Source organism: Arvicanthis niloticus, chromosome 8 (genome assembly GCF_011762505.2).
Source record: "Arvicanthis niloticus isolate mArvNil1 chromosome 8, mArvNil1.pat.X, whole genome shotgun sequence".
Lineage (NCBI taxonomy): Eukaryota > Metazoa > Chordata > Mammalia > Rodentia > Muridae > Arvicanthis > Arvicanthis niloticus.
In genome coordinates this window covers 7,577,496-7,598,788 of record NC_047665.1, presented here as the reverse complement: position 1 = coordinate 7,598,788, position 21,293 = coordinate 7,577,496, and the positions used below count along the sequence as shown (strand labels likewise).

Below are 21,293 nucleotides of genomic sequence, written 5' to 3'. Positions count from 1 at the left end.
CACACAAGCACGTCACACATGCACACCACAATGCACACCATACATACATACCACATGTGTGCGCACACACATGCCAACATTATCATTAATGATAGCTCCATTCACTCCCTAAACAAGGGAACTATGTGCAAAGTCAGCAGCTCTGGGAACACAGGAGAGACTCAAAAAACCCAGACACATTCCAGCCCTTGATAGTCTGGCTATGGTTCTCCTGGAGGCCCTGAGATGCCAAAAAGGCTGGGGCACTGGCAGCCTTGAAGTGGAAGGAGGAGGCCTAGAGAGGCTGTGTGCAGTGCTGTGCACTAAGCAGGATATACCGGTAGTTAAAGTTGCGTGTGTTGGCAGTACATCGTGGCTTTTGCTGTTGTTGTTTTAAAATCAATGGACAAGACTAAGTATTGTCCTGATGTCTTGACACCAGCCGTGAATGTTCTTGTTCCCAGATAGTTATCAGTGATCTTGACTTAGGTGGTGGAGTTGACAGGTGTGTACTTTCAGAGTCCAGATTCCTATCGGGATAGGACAATAAACTTGGGGATGGGAACTATTTCGCTTGAGCAGACTGCATTTGCAAAAACACTCACTTCAGCAAAGTCTGTCTGTAACGCTCTCTCTCTATGTCACAAAGCCAAGGAAGTAGACCAGCCCTTCATCTTTGTTCCCTCTTTATAGATAAAGAAACAAAGGCCTATGAAGTCTAGTCCCTTGAACATGGTTGTTCAGTAAGTAGTAACTGAGCAGGAACAGGCATGCTCAAGTGTTTGTAATGCTGGGTTCTTTCTACTGAAGTGCCCAACTCTTTTGGAGCCCCTGGGTTCTGAGGAAACTGGACTCTTGAGAAACAATAGCTAGCAAAGAGCATCCCAGCTGAGGAGTTCCTGGTATGAGATCTGAGGGGCCTGCCAGGCCACTTATACCCAAACCCAACCCTAAGAGGGTATAGCCAGTTTTTCTGCCCAGAGAACATATGGGATGCCTCTGCTATCTTAGATCTGTGGGTGAGAACATGACATGACCCAGGTGGGTTAGTTTTAGTGTTTCAAGGTATGGCACTGCTCATAGTGGGCTATGCCCATATCAATTGTTAATCAAGAAACTGTCTCTCAGGCAATCTGATGGAGTCATTTTCTCAACTGAGAATCCCTCTTTCCAGACAACCCCAGCCCGTGTCAATTTGACAGACAGACAAACAACAAAAAGTAACTGTCCCCAAGGATAAGACAGCATACAGGAAAATAAAAATGTCAAATCCAGATATCTGCCCCTCCTCAAAACAAAACAAGCAAAACAGAAAGCATCCTGCAGAGGGATGAGAGAGACCAGAGAGGGATGGCCAGAGATGAGTCCAGCAAACAGGACCTTCCCCAAAAGCTATAGGATCAGTTAGCCACAGCCTTCTGTCAAAGCAGTCATAACAGGGACCAAACTGATTATGTTGACCTGCCTGTAGATCTACATGGGGCTCCCACTCCTGTGTGAAAGTGAATATAGCAGTAGGGTCCGTTCCCTTGTCTCAAACATCCTGCCAGTGTCTGCATAGGGCAGCGGTTCTCAACCTATGGGTCATGACTCCTTTGGGGGTTGCATACTGGACATCCTGTGTGTCACATATTTCTATTATGACTCAGAATCGTAGCAAAATTACAGTTATGAAGTAGTAATGAAAAATAATGCTATGGTTGGGGGTCACCCCAGCATGAAGAACTGTATTAAAGGTTGGCAGCATCAAGAAGGTTGAGAAGAAGTGGTGTGGGGGACTTTGAGTTGGGGCTGTAGGCCTTCTGAGATTTATAATCTATACCAATTAGAGCAAGGTAACATGTTTTTAATTTAAGGAAAGTATCAGTCTTACCAACGTTGTCTCAGTGGTGAAGCATTCATGAGAAGAAACTATCAGAAGTTGATTTTTATGTATATCCTCATTATAAAAATTATGGTTAGAGATATTAAAATATTTTATTTTAGAAGAAATAAATGTTAAATGTTAATCCTTCCACATACAGGGGCCCCCAACTCCTACCCCAGGACCAACCCTGGGAGGCTCAAGATGTTGGTGAGGCATCAGTAGCTTAGTGAGCTAAGCACGGATTCAGCATCCTGTATCTTTCTTTAGCCACCTTGGGCAAATGGCATGTTGGTCTAGGAAATGACACACACACATTTCCAAGAGCAACTTTCCTGTTATCTTCCAAATCAGCCTATAAGAATCATTCAAATTTCACCTTCACCAATCGTAGTTAGTGCAGCTAGAGCTACAGAGGACTCTCACCCAGGACTTTCCTGCAGCCAATGGTAGGGACTCCAGGCCACACCCTCTGGGCCAAGGTATGCAGCTCAGGATGCTGTGTGGTCCACTTTTTGGAACTCTTGTTGTTTTCTGGAAGAAAATTCCAGAACCTACTCAGCAGCTGAGTGTTGACCTGGCATAGTTTTCCCCGGCGTCTACCATTGCTGCCAAGTTGAGAAATATAACACAGAGTCTTCATCCTTTTAAGCCTTTGTGACCTCGACCTGGCCATGGTGGGTATTGAGGTATATTTCCACATGGGCCTAGAACTGCAGTGTCTGCAGCTGAGGACATGTTTTCGTGGTCCTGATGAGAACCATGCATGTTAATGAACCCATGCAGGTGGATGGCAAACAAACACCGTCCCAGAGGTGGTTTCCTGATCTGTGAGTTGCTTCCTTGATGATAGCATGGTGTTCTTTAACCTTAGGTTATCAGGAGAACCTTGCAGGCTGTGGAACATCATGGTCGGTGTGGCTGTATAGGTACATGCGACTGTCACCTAAGAGATAGGCTTTTTATTAAGTATAAATTTAGAATCAAACTGATTAAAACTGAGGCTCAGGAAAAGGAGGTAAGAAAAGCACTTCACTGAAAGAACAAGGAACCCTAGACACCCTGGATGAGGACCGTCGTTCTTTATCAAGAAGATGCTGTTTCCTCCTGAACATCGGTGTCATGAGAATGTCATAGATGGAAAGATAATATTCCTTTCCAGAGGAGAAAATACCATCGAGGATCTCATGAGGTCAAAAGGCAGCTTCGTTAGAGATGATAGATTAGATAAGGGCATAATCAATGTGGACTGAACCCGATTACTAAGGTTAGCAAGATGACATCTCAACCCTCAGGATATATGTTCAGAAGTATTCAGAGTTAGACATTCAGTGCATGCAGCCCACCTGAAATAGGTCATAAGATGAAGTTATGCAGCCAGAGAGAAGCGCTCTATATGTAGCGGGACTAAGGGCCAGATGCACCATGGGTATCAGTCTGGGCTGTGAAGTCTTGGGCCCCAAGGGTGTGCTATGAGCCTGGGTGGGGTAAGTGGCAAACACAGACCTGAGGAGCCAGAGAGCAACAACTCCCTGAACTGCCAGAGAGGAACAACTCCCTGGACTGAGAACTCCACTCTCTGTCAGCAGCACAGTTGCACCCGAAACTCAGTCTGAAAGGAAGGCTGTCTAAACTCTCATGGCGTGTCGTGTACTTTAAAACCTGGTTTTATAGCCTTGAACTGTCTTTGCAAACTGTGCTTCCTTTTGTTAGCAGTTCGCCCCAGGAAACATATTGTAGCAGGGACAGAGTTTAAAACCCACTCCACTGAGGAAGAAAGACTGACTGATTTTTAATCTCCTGGACTTACTGATATACTGTGTTTTTTTTTTCTTTGTTGCTTTTAACCTTTGTTAATCTTGATGTTTCTGTGCTTGTATCACAGCCTTCTTGTTTGGGTTTGTTTATTACTTGGTTAGGTTTTATGATTGTTCTGTGTTTTCCACCAGCTCTCAAGTCAACACACTACTGTTCTTTCTGCGAGCAGCTACTGCCCTTCTTTATTCCTCCTCATCTCTTCTCCCTCATCTCCCTGTGCTTTCTCTTCTTCCACCTTAACGCGAGCTTCTCATGGCTTTAATGATCCTTGAGTTCCGTGCACCCTGACGTTATCACAACTCCGTTTTCTCGGCTGCTTCTTCATTTCAACTTTTATCTCAGTTGATGACTCTGCTCCCCACCCCACTTCCCTCTGCTGCTGATCTCAGCAACCAAGGCTCTCACAGATGCCACACGACCCTTGCTTTTTATCCCTCAGTTATTATTGAAGTCAAACAGATGGCTATTTTCAGCTGGCCAGTGTGACGTTTGTGTAGTGGTCCTACCCACTGTTGCTGTCGTTTGTTCAGTGCATGCTCTTGGAGTAATAAGGGTGCCTGGTGCCTCTTATGTGCACGGGTTGAAGGTTTAACTGCCAAGTTATACACTCACCCTGCCATACTCTAGCCCCACTTTGAACACTGCAGATGATTGAACAGAAATAATATAGCTGATAACATCTAACCAACACACAAAAGCCCAGATGCCTAAGTCCCAGCACAGGCTATGTAAGAAGCATGAATGCATTGTAAAAAAAAAAATGTTTAATGAAATCAGAGGGTACAAGTAAATTCTCAAGTGAACTGACATAGAATCCAAACAAGTAAATGAAGAAAGAGAGTCAAACAGGATTTGATGTAGGAACTCAATGATAGACTGAAATGTAAAAACTGTAGGTTTTAGTAAGTCAAGAAACAAAACAAACCAACCAAACAAAACCCCCTCTCTATAAAGCCCCACCAACAGAATGGATCAAATAGAAGGCAGACTATCAGAGGCGGAGAACAGATGTGAGAACATCCAGATATTGACAAAGGTAAAGTAATAAAATATGAACAGGACACATAAAATCTATTGGACACCATTAAAAGATCAAATATATAAGTTAAGAAAAAAATCATGACATGGGTGATACAACTTCCATCCAAAGGTATATAGAATGTAGTCAACAAAACCATAGCACAAGGTTCCCCAAATCTTGAGAAACAGATGGCCATTTGAATCAGGAGGCATTTAGAACAGTAAACAGACAAGACCAGAAAAGAACCACTGACTTCATAGCTCAGTTATAATACTAAACCAAGAAAGCAAAGAAAACATTGAAAGCTGAGAAAACCACTAAATCATATATAAAAGCAAACACATAAAAATTTCAGTGTCATTCTTTACAGAAATTGGGGGGAAAAAAACAATCTTAAGATACCCATGGAAGCATAAGACTCCAGAAAGCCAAATAATCCTAAGGGAGAAAAAAACAAAACGAGCAAAAAACCAAAACAAAACAAAAACAACAAAAAACAACCAACCAAAACCAAAACAAAACCTGGAGATATCAACAAACTTGATTTCAAGTTGTACTACAGAGTTGTAAGAACAACAACAAACAAAAACCATGTAGACTACAGAATAGACAAGACCAGACCAGAACAAAACAGAAGAACAGAACAGCACAGAGGACCCATCTATAGATTCTCACAACTATGGCTTATCGATTTTTGACAAAGATGCCAAAAATAAATGTTGGAGAAAAAATACAGCCTCTTCAACAAATGGTGCTGGCAAAACTGAATAGCCAGATTAAGGAGACTGAAACTGAACTCTCTCTCTCTCTCTCTCTCTCTCTCTCTCTCTCTCTCTCTCTCTCTCTCTCTTTCTCTCCTTCTCACACACACACACACACACACACGCCCTGTACCAAAATCAACTCCAGATGGATCAAAGACCTTAATGTAGGATCCCTAGAAGCATTAGAGGAAAAAATCAGAGAGAATTAAGTTATCAGTATGAGCAGGTACTTTCCGATTTTATATTTATTTAGAGTTAGAGGAGACACGTGCCATACCTCATGCATGAAGAGTTGTGAGGGCTGTTCTCTGCTCTGTTGGTCCTAGGAGATCCGAGTCATCAGTCCAGGCAGCAAGCATCCTCACCCACCGAGTCACCTCACTGGCCTATCAAAGACTTTCTGAATGGGACTCTGGTCACTCAGGGAATAATGGTAACAGTCTACAAGTGAGGTTTCATGAAATTAAAAACCTTGTGTATAACAAGGAAACAGCTGAGTATAGAGACAGCCGGCAGAAAGGGGGCGAATTCTTGATGGCTTGGTATGGAACAGAGGGTTAATACCTGTTATAAACATATCTAAAATAACAATAAATCAAGCAACCCAATCAATAAATGGCCTAATGAAATGAGTAGACACATTTCAATAAATACATGGCCAATAGACATATTAAAGAACATTCAGCTATCAGAGAAATACCAATTAAAGTACATTGAAATTCCATCTTCAGTTGGAATGGCAATCATTAATAAAATAACAGCTGGGCAGTGGTGGGGTATGCCTTTAATTCTAGCACTTGAGAGGTAGAGGCAGGTGGCTCTCTGAGTTTGAGGCCAGCCTGGTCTACAGAGTGCGTTCCAGGACAGCCAGGGCTACACAGAGAAACCCTGTTTCAAAAAACCAACCAATCAACCAAACCAAACCAAACCAAACCAACAACAACAACAAGAAAGAAAGAAAAGAAAGAAAGAAGGAAAGAAAGAAAGGCTGGAGAAAATGTAGGGTATGGGCACGGGGTGGGGGGAACTTTTGATAGAAACATAAATCAGTCTAACCACCAGGGAAATCACTTTGAAGGTTTCTCAAACACTAAAACCGAGCCAGCGGAACCACTTCTGGGTGTTTGCCCAGAGCACCAAATCAACACATGACAGGGCCACAGTGACTGGGTTATGTGTCAGCCCAGGTGGCAAGCACAGGGTACACAAAGGAAGTGTGGCTGGGTGCACAACAGAATGACATTATATCATTTACAGGACAACCGATTCAACTGGATACAATCTAGTAAGTACATTAAGTCGGTTTCAGAAAAAAAAAAATTCCATGTTTTCTCTCAGTTGCGACTCTAATACTTTATATAGGTGCATAAAATCATGTATGTTTATATGGTGTGCAAGAAGTAAGACTAAGGGGAAAGGGAATAGAGAGGTAAGAAGAGGGGGCAGCAGGGCACAGGGCTGAGATGCTCAAAGGATGTTACACACTTGCATGAAGTTACTTGTTATTTGTTTTATGTAACCATGATGTAGCCACTGCCTTTCTACAGGTTCCAACAATGAGGCTAATAAACCATTGAAAATCTCTGCCCCCAAACTGTGACACAAAGTAAACCCTCCCAAATTTAATTACCTCGGGCATTTTGTTACAGTACTGCTAAGTTGACAAGTGTTAACAGTTGGAGTTTGGGTTGGTGCAGAACTGTGTCCACATCTGGTGATTGTTTCTGCCCTATAACTTCTATTATAGTCTCTTATGTGTTTTACTGGCTAGTATGTTGCTTTAATAGCCACAAATGAGTACTATAAACCGATAACAGCTAGATTGCTTATGGTATAACCCTTAGGAGGCTATGAGAGGATTTTCTTATTGCTAACTCAGGGGAGGAAGGGGGAAACTGGAAGCGTTTACTGGCAGACAGGCCTAGCTGGCAGTTTGGCAAGTGTTCTTACAACATCAGCACCGCCAAACTAGCAGATCATTATCTGGATACAGCCTTGCAATCAGTAACTCCAGAGAGCCACCCTATAGAAGCAGATTTAGACGAGCCTTGACTCCTGGGTCAGGCCAGCCCTGCCTAGAGAGGGGCGTGCACAACCAGTGATTCCACAGCCAGACAGCGACACCTACTTGGTCTCAGGTGAATTTCCCAGGATGACATTGCTGATGTCATCAGGGTTGTAGGAAAGAATGACCTCTTGGGGCCTCTCAAGGGTCACAATGTCTGCACTTTCTCAAAGCACTCCAAGGTGGCCTTTACCCACCCCCTCTACCTCCCTTCCCCCACACAGGGGGAAATGCATAGGAGTTTGCTCAGACATGTTTCTTAGGCCGGTGCAGCCTCCCCTTGCTCCTGTGGACTTCTGAGGGTGAGTTAAAGTCGGTGTCCTTTAATCCCAACTGCACAGCCCATGAGGCTGTGTGCTCATAGGAGGGAGATGAGAATGCTGACTTGGGAGAGAGCCCCCAGGATGACAGGCCACTTTCTGTCTACAGCACGAAATAAGACCCAATCAGATGCCTGGATCGGGGTTGACTCCAGGTGGCTCAGACAGTGTTGTGGTCATGGGTAAGTCTTATAACTCATCCTGACCACATCATGTTAGTGGGGCCCTTTGGAAGGAACACTGAGTGCTTATACTGTTTATATGAAGGCCTTTCTGACCATGAGACACAGCAGAGAAGAGGATAAGGGAGGATGGTGGGTAGCCTGTGGAAGGACCGGCTGGCAGAGCGACTAAGGCTTTGCTGTTCTGTATACCCGTAGACAAGCCAAGAGAGAGCAGACCACAACCAGCCAGCATAGAACCCCAAGCCTGAAAGTGTTATGGAGTATCCACCAGAGAAGTCTGCTTGGGCATGGGTTTAAGCCAATGGAAAGTCTTTATTACCCCTTGGTGTCTGGGACACTACTGTAGCCTGAGCCTTTCTCGGGGTGAGATTTCAAGCACAGAACTCATATCTTGGGTTGACATACTTCAGCTAACTGGAACAGCCAGCCAGAAGCAGAACTAGAGATGCCAAACATCAAGGTTAGTACATTTAAGGACTTTCCCAGAACTATGGACTTTGATGGATTAGGTCTTTGTTTTCATTTTGGCAGGTGGTGCTGTCTACATGCTGAGTTGTATGGCCTGAATGGCACTTCCATCACGGAGTCAGTTGTGCTAAAGTCCGGGGCCTGTTACAAAAGGAAACAGAATCCAGGGCCCTTGACGTTGAGGGTTATTGATGCTGTTTTAGGGCACAGCTCAGGCCAGGGCTGGCATGAGTCAGAACATGCCAGTCCTCTAGACAGCCCACTGGTCCCAATCAATGACCATCGGCTGCTAAGTTATGGAACCCCACAGTATTCCAGTCACCGCGCCGAGGACTTGGCATGTTACCTGACTTGTATCTATGACTCTTTATCTGTCTTTTAATGTTGGACCCTGGTCCTGGAGGATGTCCCATGGTAGTCTCCCAGCTGGTGACAGGGAGTGAGCGGGGAGGGGAGATTGCCTGCCCCTGCCGCTGCTTCTGGCATCCATCGTTGCTGGCCAATCTTCTCCAGGTGTTGCCCCTGCTACTCCGAGCTGAACTGGTCCAGGCTCGGGCCAGGCCAATAAGGAGCCGACTAGCTGACAGAAAGGCAGCCGGGCATTCCAGGCAGGCTTCAGGGAGAGCCGGCGGGTTGTCAAGCGGTACAGCTCTTTGTTTAGCCAGGGAATGTCGACTAGGTAGCGGAAGAGCCCAGTGGGCTCTGAAGCTGAGAAGCGCTGGCTAAGTATCGGGGAGCCCAGTGGGCTCTAAAGGGTTACAGCTCTTAAGCCGGGAAGCTCCGGTGGCCAGGTAGAGAAGGGCAGCGGCAGGTCAACGACGGAAGGAAGTTCTCGGACACCTGGATGGTTCTCGTGTGCGCTTTACTTCTCAATTAAGCTTAATATATACAGTTTGGGGTGGGTGAAGGTTTTAGCAGCAGGTAACTTCATTGGCTTAGTCTGAGGTTTTGGGGATGCCTCATATGCATGTGAGGAGAGCCTGGGGCACCATTCCTACGTGACCAGATGGTCGTAGACCTCTCAACCTCTCTGAGGGAGGGGCTGTGAAGTGGTAAAGGGCGGAAGCTGAGAGAGCCAGGGGGCCAGGAACAAAGCCAAACGGTCTACCGTCCCTCAAAGGGTCTCCGGGGTTTGAAGCTCATTCAACCAGACACCTGGTTGTCTCTCAGCTCAGTGCCCTACATTTTAAGAATTCAAAAACAAGAGCAGAAAATGCTGACATTTGTTAAGTGGTGGAGGAGGGCTTGCATCCGGGACAGCCTGGTTTCAAATAATTTATTTTACCACATTGGATATATATTCATTCCCCACCCCCTCTCTTCTCTCTTCTCTCTCCCTCTCCCAGACACACACACACACACACACACACACACACACACACACACACAGAAAGAGAAAGAGAGAGAGAGAGAGAGAGAGAGAGAGAGAGAGAGAGAGAGAGAGAATATATGAATGACTATCAATTCCCCATCAAGAGAGAGCTTGACTTGGCTGTCTTCTTCCTTCCACCACAGCTGCTTAGAAATGCATATGGATGGAGGGATGGTTGACCAGAAGGCTCCGAGAATCCCAGGGCAACTTGGCTTGTATTGTCTCCAGTCTGGTATACAGGTTGCCAGGGCTCTTTCCTGGAGCCTCAGAATTCTGGTGTAAGTTGCCAAGGGTGACAGCTAGCTTGGTAAAAATGAATGAGCCATGTGAGTGGGAACTGTCAATGGGCTGGACTGGCCATGGAGCCAGGGGCTGGCCAGTCTCTTACCTGCTTGGTCACTTGGCACTATCTCCCTCCTGTCTTTTCAGCCAGCCATGGGTTGAAGTCCAGTGCGGTGGCAGCATACCAGGGACCAGTGCACTGCATTGCGACCATTGTGCGGTCTGAGGGCCTCACAGGGCTGTACCGGGGAGCCAGTGCCATGCTGCTGAGGGACATCCCGGGATATTGCTTCTACTTTATTCCCTATGTATTCCTGAGCGAGTGGATCACACCTGAGGCCTGCACCGGGCCCAGCCCCTATGCAGTGTGGCTGGCAGGGGGCATTGCAGGTAAGGGCTCCAACCATGGAAGTCCCGTTCCTGGGTTCTGGGCCTGCCACAGTAATGGTAGAGTACAGAGGAGCCCACTACAACCTCCCCCGTCCTGAGGAGACAGGCCTCTTCCAGCCACATATGCAGGATCCTTCCTTTCACAGACTCTGTGACACACCTAGTAGAGAGAATGGCCCTTTGACCTCCTGTGTCCTTCCTCCAGGGCTGTGAGAGTCCCTGTGTGAATTCACCGGACTTTGAGGCATTTGGGTGCATTCTAGCATGTTCTCTGTGGCAGGCATTGCTGAGCTTTGGGAGAAGTTATTATCTCTGTTCACTTTTACTAAACATCAGGCTCTGTTAGGTATAGGAGGGGGAGCCAATCTCTGCACTGCCCTGAGATACCCAGGGTCCCAGCAGTCACAAAGATCCAAGGCTAGCCATTTTTGTCACCTGGGCTTGCTACCTCCTGTGCTACACCACAACCCCAGGTCATTCAGAGGGAAGTCAGCATGCACTAAGTGTTTTGCCACACAGCTTCTTTGATGTGGTTTCCTACTGCCTCTCAGGCATCTCCTTCCTCCTCTTCCTCTTCTTCTTCTTCCTCCTCCTCCACCTTCTCTTCCTCCAAGCTGTCTGTGTTTTAAGCTCATAGCAAACATAGACACAGCCCATGCCTCAGCCAAACAATAGTGGTCTGCCCATGCCCCTGTGTGTCTGAGGCTCATCCTTGGATCCATTCCCAGAGAGAGTTCCCCAAGTTCTCATCTGTTCTCATTTGTGTGGAGAGCATGTGGAAAGCATGTGCAAAGGGCCTGCTAACTTTATTTCATGACATTCCTACTGTGACTGAGGGACGAGTATCCTAGGTGCACGTAGAGAAGCAGCCAGGAGCCCTGGCAAGGGCAGGAGAGAGTGAACATCCAGACAGGCTTCCAGAGGCCATGGCAGAAAGCTGGGGCATTGGAGGTCTGCATGGGCAGAGAGAGGGTCCAGGGTGTGCTGAAGTCTCTTTGGAGAGCTGGGGGGCAGCAGCTACAAACCTTAGCAAGCCAAGTGCCCTGGGCTTTGATATTGGATTGTTGTCTCTTCCCAGCCAAGAATGTGCCAATTTCTGTGTTACTAAAAACACAAACAAACAAAACCCCAATTTTTCTAATCCTTTAAAATCTCACAAATGCTCAGACTGGAGCTTTTAAGCTGATCCAGCGAGGATGACCCCTCTATGTGGTCTCTGAGTTTTATGTCACAGATTTAGAGACAATTTTACACAGAGAAAGGCCATGCCCCATTTTCCCAGGCTGGCCCTTCTCAGTGATCAGTCTTTGTGACAGACAAGCTTTGTTCAGCTCTCCAAGACTCAAATTAAACCCTGCCATCACTGCAAGCCTTTGGTCACGGGTCTCACTCTGGGCTCTCTCTGCCTGCTTGGGAGACTACAGAGTCCCGTAGAGCAGTTGCCATCCATACACTGATAACGTGGGGATCTCTGCCTTGAGATCCGGTCTCCTGCTCCAGGCTCACAGGCCTCATAAACAGCACTGTTGCCCGGTTTACAGAGGAGGCTTCAGCTAGGTCTATGGGTGAAGAGAGGATCAGAAGTCATGTTCCCGGCCTGCTCACTTCTCCCACCATTTACGTGATGAGGGACGCGGTTGGGGGAGCTGGAGGACAACAGGAAGCCAGGCCTTGGAGATCCAAGACAGCCAGTTCTGACACTCTTGGTTTCTCTGATTTTACAGGGGCAATTTCCTGGGGGACAGCAACTCCAATGGATGTCGTGAAAAGTCGAATTCAAGCAGATGGGGTCTATTTAAACAAATACAGAGGTGTCCTGGATTGCATCTCCCAGAGTTACCGGCAAGAAGGCTTTAAGGTAAGCTATATGCTTACCTGGGTCAGCAGCAGCCTGGCAGAGGGTTCAGGTGGTGAGGCTGGAGGAGGGGACTGGGAGAGCAGGTGCTGGAGGTTACCAGCCTGTCCTTGGTTAAGTTTAGTTCTCAGTATTTCATGTTTTATAAGGCAATTGTGGATGGGACTTTTTTTCTTACCCCCTGATTTCTTTGTCAGTAAGTTTATTATTAGTAGATAGAAATGTTAGTGGATTTTGTATGTTGATTTTGATTTTGTACCCTAATATTTTGCTAAAAATATGGATCAAGTTTTAGGATATGGATGGAGTACTTAGGTTTTTAAGCATAGAATCATGCTAATCTGCAAATAGAAATGACTTGACTTCCTTCTTTTTTCTATTTGTATTTTTCTTATTTCCTTTCTTGTCATACTACTCCAGTGAAGACTTCAAGCACTGTATTGAACAGGACAGGAGAGAGTGGACACCCTTGTCTCCTTGTAGATTTCAGAGAAATGTTTTCAGTGTCCTCCGATTTAGTAGGACTGGCCTCAGGTTTGCTGCATCCAGCCTTTAGTGTGCAGACTGTGCTCCTTCTCGCTGTAGTTTCTTCTAAGGAAGACTTCATGGCTGTTCTCATGACGGGATGTTGAACTTTGTCAAAGGCCTTTCCTGGAGCTATTGAGATGATCACGTGATTTCTGTCTATTTGCATATGTTTATTAAGCCATCCCTAGAATGAAACCAACCTGGCTGTGTATGAGCTTCCCATCCTGTTCTTTAATTAGGTTTGCAAGAGTTTTATTGAGAACTTTTGTGTCTGTGTTCATTGGGGAAACCGGTTTATAATTTCCTTCTTGTCTTTAGGCACTGCTGTCAGGGTTGTGTTGCTTCTGAAGGATGAATTTGGCCGCGTGTCTTTCTTTTCTGTTTTATGGAAGTTTCTGGAGCGTTAGTTTCTGCTCTTTAAATACTTAATCCATCAGTGAATCCATCCATCTTCGGGCTTCTCTTTGATGGAGACATTTTATTCTAGCTTCGGTTGCATCGAGTGCTCAGTATCTCTTTAAATTGTTTGTATCTTCCTGAATTAATTTGGTAAGCCATAGTGTCTACGATCTTACCTGTTTCTTCTAGACTTCCCAGTTGTTTGTTGGAACACAGATATTCTAAGTATTTCTCTCAAGGAATGCCTGGATATCATTGAGAACTGTGCTGCTTTCAGCCTTTTCATCCCAATTTTTAATGTTAGGATATCCTCCCCCACTTCTTCTTTAGTGTGGCCAGGGGTTTGTCAATCTTGTCTATTGTTTCAGAGAACCAACTCTACCAACTCTTTGATTGATGAATGTTCTTTTAATTACCATTTCACTAATTTTTGCTCCAATCTTTCTTTCTTTATTTATTTATTTATACCACTCACTGCTGGGGGGTTGGCTAATTCTTGGTTTTTTTTTCTAGACTTCGAAGTGCACCATTAGGTTATTTATCTAAAACTGCTCTGGTTTTTGTAAGTCAGCATTCATAGTTATGAAAGTTTTCACTTTCATCTGATTTGAAGGATTTTAAAATTTTTTCCCTGGTTTCCTCAATGAACATCTAAGAATTGTTGATGAGCGTATTGTTTGATCTCTATGCATTTTCAAAGTTTCTGTACATTATCTTGTTATTGAATTTTAGTTTTATTCCACTATGATTTGATAAGAAACAGAGATTGTTTTTATGCTTTTATATTTGCCAAGATTTAACTTGTGTCCTAGAATGTGGCCTATTTTAGGGAAAGTTCCTCAGGCTCTTTAGAAGAATGTATTGGGTGGAATATTTCATTTATATTTGTTAAATACATTTACTCTATCTTGTAATTTAAGGTGGAGGGTTTTTGTTTGTTTACTACTAGACAAATAATAAATATTAGGTAAATCTTTAGATGAGAGTGAGATACTTAAATTACCCACTATTATTATATGGGGATCTGTATGACCTTTAATTTCCTCTAGTGTTTATTTTAGAAATTGAGCGCCATTTGGTGCATCTATATTTACAATTGCTATGTCTCGATGAACTGTTCCCTCCTTCATATGCAGTGACCTTTTTATCTCTTCCGGTTTTGGTTTGATGTCTTATGTACCTTATCAGATTTCAGAATAGCTACACCAGCTGATTTTTATCTTCCATTCTGTACCACCTATCATTTGTCCTCCACCTTTAGACTCTGGCTGTGGGTGTGTTTCTTGCAGACAACAGACAGTTGGGCTGATCTTTTAGTCCAGTCAGACAGCCTGAATCTCTGTATTTATGAGTTGATGGCATTTACATTTAAGGCTAATATTGAGAGGAGCTTACTGATTCCTGTCATCTTGTTGTTATTTTTCTGATTGGTGGGATTATTGTCTGTTCTTTTCTGTTTCCCCTATTAGTAATGGGGTTTTGCTGGTTTGCTATGTTGGACACAATGGATTCATTCCTAGCTCTCCTTTCTTCTTCTGTTCCTTTGTGTCATTTATTCTTTCCAATGCTCTCATTATGGAGAGTGTCTTTTATCCCCTCTGTGTGCAAGAGCCCTGTATATCTTCTGTGGTATTTCCCCAGTGGTCTGAAAACACCAGATATTACAGTTTCGTGCATGGACGTGAGGGCCAGTTGAACTTGTGACCCTGTCTTTCCTATGATATCTTGTGGTTTATGTTGTTGCTTACTCTGTTTCTTGTCTACTAGAGCTGTCTTCATTTTGCCTTTGTGTGTGTATGAGTGCATGTGTGTGTGTGCGCACGCACGTGGGCGTGCGTGTGTGCGTGCGTGCGTGAGTGTGTGTGTGTGTGTGTACCAGAGCCCTCTGCTCTCTATATTTAGCTTTGCAGTCTGTGGACAGGGCAGGTTGTCTCATTCTTCTAAAAATTCCCCAGACTGTACTTCCTAGGGTGGCCAATAGTCTAGATAAGCCAGTGGTTCTCAACTGTAGGTCACAACCCCTTTGGGGGTTGACTGACCCTTGCACAGAGGTCACATATCAGACATATACATTGTGATTCATAACAGTAGCAAAATTATAGTTATGAAATAGCAACAAAAATAATTTTATGATTGGGGGTTACTACAACATGAGTAACCATATTAAAGGGTTGCAGCACTGGGAAGGTTGAGAACCACTGTGCTAGGGACTCTCACCTGCATGTGTTGGCAATGTGAGAAGCAAATGCATCACTGAGCCCAAAGCAGTTGGAGGACCCATCTGTAGTTTCAAGGCCTCCTGGGTAGTAATCACCAGCTGGAAGGCTGCACCTGTCAGTTACATATACTGATGGAGCTTCTAACGCAGACAGGTGACTAGAAATTGAGCCATTTACTGCCCTGAGCTTTAGGACTGTTGAACTTCAGGGTTATTAAGAACTCAGAAAGAACTCGTGTGGCAGGTTGATCTAGTCTTCGTATCTCAAGGGTTGCCGGGAAGGGAGAAACCCAGAAGCCCATGGTTTAGGAACCCACCACTAAACTATAGCCAAAGTAATACCTGATGCTTTGGTCCCATTCTCTGCTCACGCTGAGGGTTGTCTTGGGCCACATGAGCTGTCTCCTGAAAGGAGTCTACTTTATCCCCTGAACTGAGGAGGCTGAGCCCTGGGTTCCTGGTGGTGTGATAAGGCTGGAGTAGGGCTGGGGAGGAAAGTAGACAAGCTTGTGGTAGTCAGGCTTCATGAGGGGCCAGGGTCAGTGGCCTGGTGGTCCTGCCCTTTAGGAGTCCAAGGTCCTAACCCTACTTAAACACTCACAGCTGTTACTGCCAGGACTCCCTCAGAACTGGCTATTCTTTGCTCATTCATTCAGGGACTCAGCTAACAAACAGTTATAGGTCTTCTCAGGACCGAGACCCAGTGAGTGCTGAGACCAGCAGAAACCACACCCACAGAATGTGCTCCTTGCCCTGTCAGGCTCTGCTGAGTCCTGGACCATGAGGAACAATGAGGGCATCCTGTGTTTAGGAAGGTGCTGTTGTCCACTCTGGTGTGGCCATGATTGGATAGACAGAGGCTGCAAGCAGGTCTGGAGAGCATTTAAAGCAGAGGAGACCAGAGGTAGCCTAGAGAGGTAAATGGGACAGGCAGTCAGCATACAAGGCTGGGGCAGGAAGGTCATCACAGGCCAAAGAGTGTAGGTGTGTCCCAGCAGCAGGTAGCCATCGAGGCTTCATGGGGAACATCTTGGCCACAAAGTCTTGAATGTTGTTTGATGAGGCAAGCTGTGCTCCAGAGCCTGACCCACCTGGTACCGCCTTGGAGCTGAGTCAAGCCAAGGTTACAGGAAGTCTGGGAACCAGCATGGAATTTTCCCCTTGGAGTTGGACTCAGTTCCTTGCTATTCCTCAGTCACTCTGAATGAGCCTGAGGAATTCCAAGATGGTTAGGAGTGCCAACATTACCCACGTCCCACGTGGGTCTACCTGAGTGGCTCCAGGATGTCTTCCATCAACCCCTCTCCTAGGCTAAGCTGCTGCCAGTGGCCCCTGAATTTTGCCTCTTTCTGAAAGTGAGCCACTTGGTGTCTTGAACTTTGAAATAATTCTGTGTGAGAGAAGATTCAGTTTGTATCCTGTCAGCTCTCTGATCTTGCTTTGGGTAGGGTTCGCCTTTTGAGTGTGCAGTTTCCAAAGTAGGCCTTAAGGGGAAGCTCCCTAGACCCCTCTCTATTCCCATTCCTGCCTGATAATATTGCCATTGCTCCACACTGGGCTTATCTAAGATGCAATAAGTTGCCTCTGTGTCTACCTGGCACAAAGTAGACAAATGTGGGGCACCAGGAGCTCATGGGAGCCATTACCTAGGGATAGAAGACAAAGCACAAATGGACTGGTCACAACAGAGCCAGAGGCAGCAGCTTCTCCATTCAGACCATGCCACCTCAGCTCCCACAGGAAATGAGCAGTCCTACTGGTTCAGTGGGCACTAGGAGAGGCTTTCGGAAGCATTGTTGGGGTTGTTCCCTGAAACACCCTTTAGCAGCCCAACGTTGCCACTATTGTAGTTAAATACACTCGTAACCTTGTGTTTTTTCACTTCTCCATGTTGTTCCCCTAAGTAATGACTCTAAGACTTTTTATATATGAATAAATGCTTTGCCCAATAACTTTGACTCTGTTCCCTGACTAGCTCATATTTCAACAATCTAGTTTATTCTATTAAGTGTGCCACGTGACTTGGTACTTCCTTCTCAGTTTCATGCATCTGTCTCCTCCTCAGAGTGTGGAACGAATCCCCTGACCTGAGTATCTCCCAGAATCCTCTCTCTGTACCGGAACTTCCACCTTCCTATTTCCTGCCTATGCTAATAGGCCAATGGCATTTTATTGACAGGTGATGCGTCCACACAGTGTAAGAGATTCTCTACCATCTATAATTAGAGATGTCACCTACCCATGCTGTGACCTTATCCATGCCTGTGAAGATACTGTCACCTACCCATGGTGTCACTTTAACCATGACTGTGATCTTTAAGCATTTCTCTTGATCTGTCCTGTCCTCTACCACTCTGGGGGTGTTTCAGAAAGCACATATTACTATCATTGTATGTGCTTGTGTGCTTTATATCAGATTTCAAAACCCTGGGGGAGGGAGGAGGGAGGAAAAAAGGGAGCATGTGTGTGTGTGTGGGGGGGACGGGGGACGGACAGAGACAGAGCCAGTCAGAGACAGACCAAACATAGGTGCGTATAGACATACCAGTGTTGACTTGCTTGGACCTCAGTTTGCTGAAGCCTTCAGTGGATGCACATCAGAGCCTGTGAAGACAACCACCAACACAGGTGTCATGGGTTGGAATCCTGCCAGAGTCTTTGCACATTCAGATCTTTTGGGCTCTGGTCAGGCCAGAACTGGGCTACCCTGCACCTGCAGTCACCTCCCTCCCCTCAGAAGCAGTGTTACTGAGAGCATGGGTTGGCACTCAGAGGGTTAACCCTGGAATAACATCCCCCCACCCCACAAAGGTGTTTTTCAGGGGCATCACTGTGAATGCTGTGCGTGGCTTCCCCATGAGTGCAGCCATGTTTCTGGGGTATGAGCTCTCACTGAAGGTGCTCCGGGGCGACCACACTGTAAGAAGCAAATAAGCAAATGAGTTACCAGGTCAGTGCGCTTTCTTCCTATCCAGGGTTGAAGCCGGGTCTCCATTCTTCCTCATTAAACTGTCATGAGTTTCTGAAGTGTCCCTCTGTCCCCTGTGGTAAGTCTAGGAGCAGAGCGGCCTGCCTTCTCACCATCATGTCGCAATTCTGAAGTAGCCGTGGCAGGCAGTGGTGTGGTTTCATATCAGCTAAGAAGGCAGCTTAGGCACTCCAGTGACTAAGCTGGGCACAACTCAGAGCCAGTTCACCTGCTCTGCTTCCCCTTTGCAGCTTCTGCAGCCCTTGGAGAGAAGCGCTTTTAGCGTCTTTCTTAAATACAGTGATCCGTGATCTGTGGACACTAACCCCAGTGGCCACCCCATGCCTACACAGGGCCATCTCCCCACTTCCGACTAAGCCTGATTTACTCTTTTGCAAAGCTCTGAAGGATGGCCACTTACAACGGGAGTCTTCTCTTTTCCTTTCTCCCAAGGTAGGGTCAGTATAGCTCTGCATAGCTGACTTCTTGCTCAGATGTTCTCAGCAGTTCCGGGGAGTCAGAACTTGATATCTCCTCATCCTGCCAGCCTCCTGCCATCCTGAACACCCCCTTCTCCCTCTCCCCAGTCTGTATTCCCATGGTTCCTTGAGCCAACTCCCTCTTGGTCTTGGTGTCACTGGCTCTTTGTCCTCTAGGGCTACTTGTAGGTCTCCTCCTCCAGGAAGGCAGCTTGATTTCTTCGCTGAGATGTGGTCTGTCCACTACAGGCCCCCTAGCTGCCTCTGTTGCCCTCCTTGCCTTCTGTTCTTCTCAGAGGCTGTCTCCTCTCTCCAACCTTTTCCTGGTAGTGACTCAGTACTGCCCCTCCCCTGTGTTGCTGCTTTTTTTCTGGACTCAAACTTGTCACTTGCTAAGCTCAGATGATGGAGGGGTCAGTCACTGGACTTTCATATCAGCTAAGAAGCCTGTCATGCTTCTGTGGCCACCAGTTCTACCAAGGTGGAAGGACACCATCAGGGAAGCCTAGAAGCCTGACTACTGTCCTCCAACCCCATGCTGCAGGGGCTTCTGGGAAGCACAGACAGCGTGGCATGCCAGGCCCTAGATGCAAGCAGAAAGGGCCGTCAGCCAGGCTGACCACAGAGAACATAGAAGCTGGCCTTAAATAAACCTTTTCAGCCTTTCACTAGGATTCTGACACAGCTTCTCTGGCTCTTTGCCCCTTTATATAAAATAAAAAGGGGTAGCAACACATTTTGCAAAATTAAAGCTCTTGGTGAAGCGTTCTTGTAGTTGGATGCTATCCAGGCCGAGGCAGGGCAGAGCAGGACCACAGTTTCATTCCTAATGCTGTGCCCAGACATTTCCTGCCCCCCCCCCCCATAGATCTCCAACAGGGAAAATAAGTGTTTTAAATCCTATAACAAAATCAATGCATTTTTGTATTGTAGGAGAATATAGAAATGACAGAAACAGCTAATCAAGAATTCCTGCGTTCACCACAAGGTCCAACTGTAACCTGAAACCCAGAGCTGACTTTGCACAGTACAGCTGCCTTCCTGCCTAATGACCCGGAACCATGTCCATGTCACGTGGTTAAATCTTCAGTTACAGAATGGCTTCAGAACCAAGACCTCAGATCCCAGAGTTGACTGGGCACTTGTCCTAGTTGTCACACTAGGCTACTCTTGGCCACCCTGAGGACTGGCTCTTGAAGGAGGCTGGAGGAAGTTTCTAGAGAACCAACTCATGGCATTTGAGAGTGGTAGCCAAGCCAGCTGGAAGCTTTTCTTTCTGAATGTCTTCTCTCTTGAAAAGGGCTGGGAAACCTGACTCCTTAGGAAACAAAACAAAACAAAACAAAAACCCTCTAAGGGTAACAGTGGGGTTGGGGAGTAGGAGGAGGCTACCTCGAGTGGGAGGAAGTGATCCTAGCAGATTGTCTGGTGTTTAACAAGGTGTTTAACATCCGGCTTTAGCCAGGAACCATGGACACCAGGTCCTCTAGAAAGCCTGGGCTTTGACTTACAAAGGGTTGGAACAGACTATCTATGCGGCAGAAATGTGAACTCTTTGAAGACGTGAACAACAATGCCAGCCTCCTCATCCAGTCCCCAGAATGGAGGAGACAGTGCATCTCAGATGACCTTGGAACACTGCATACCCTAAGCAATGGTGGGATACAGACTGTCTCCAGAGTCCCAGGCACAAGGGTCAATAAAAAATTGTTTCCAAATATATGCCTGGGATAGAGGATGCAGCTCCCCAGAATCTCAGGGAGATGGCACCTTCCTTCCCATCTGTCCCCAGTTTTGTGTCCTTCCATGATACTCATAGCAGAGCCATGAAGCTCATGAGAACTGTGTGGGGTAGTTAGTTGTCATGGGGATGGCTTGAGGAAGAGGGTCCCAGTCACTCACAAGCAGTCCTTAGGTTTCCTCATGAGTCTGTGTTCTTTCAGGATCCTGGTACCGGTACCCTTCCTAGAACAGAGCTATATACTCTGCCCTGGTGGGCATCCTCCAGACCCAAGAGCTTACTTTGTGTTTACAAGGGGCTTCATAACCAAAGAAAGGAGATGCACTCTTCCCGTGACACCTTGTTTGAACATTTACAAACAATCCCACACAGCCTTCCCTGACTGACTGCAGCTTGTGGTGATCACTACCACATCTCTGTGGCATGAGAACCACCTCCATGTGGGTTGTCTGAGCCTAGATCCTGCTGGCTGCAACTCAAAAGAGGACTCTTTATGTATCCTCTTCTCAGGGCTACTGTAATCTGAGCAGGCCCCATCCCACTGCAGGGTGATGCCAACAATACCTGTAGAATCAGC

General features: G+C 46.2%; 1 protein-coding gene across 2 annotated transcripts in view; it reads left to right on the top strand.

Annotated features, from left to right (window-relative positions):
- Slc25a48 (solute carrier family 25 member 48) overlaps positions 1-20,697 on the top strand; it is a 40,296-nt gene extending 19,599 nt beyond the window's left edge. For both annotated transcript variants that reach the window (XM_076938932.1, XM_034509674.2), the window contains 4 exons: positions 10,286-10,528; positions 12,253-12,386; positions 18,340-18,478; positions 19,909-20,697. In XM_076938932.1, coding sequence (XP_076795047.1) covers positions 10,286-10,528; positions 12,253-12,386; positions 18,340-18,462 — 500 coding nt within the window. In that variant the 3' untranslated portion in view covers positions 18,463-18,478; positions 19,909-20,697. The remainder of the gene's footprint in view (positions 1-10,285; positions 10,529-12,252; positions 12,387-18,339; positions 18,479-19,908) is intronic.
- The last annotated feature ends 596 nt before the right edge of the window (positions 20,698-21,293 follow it).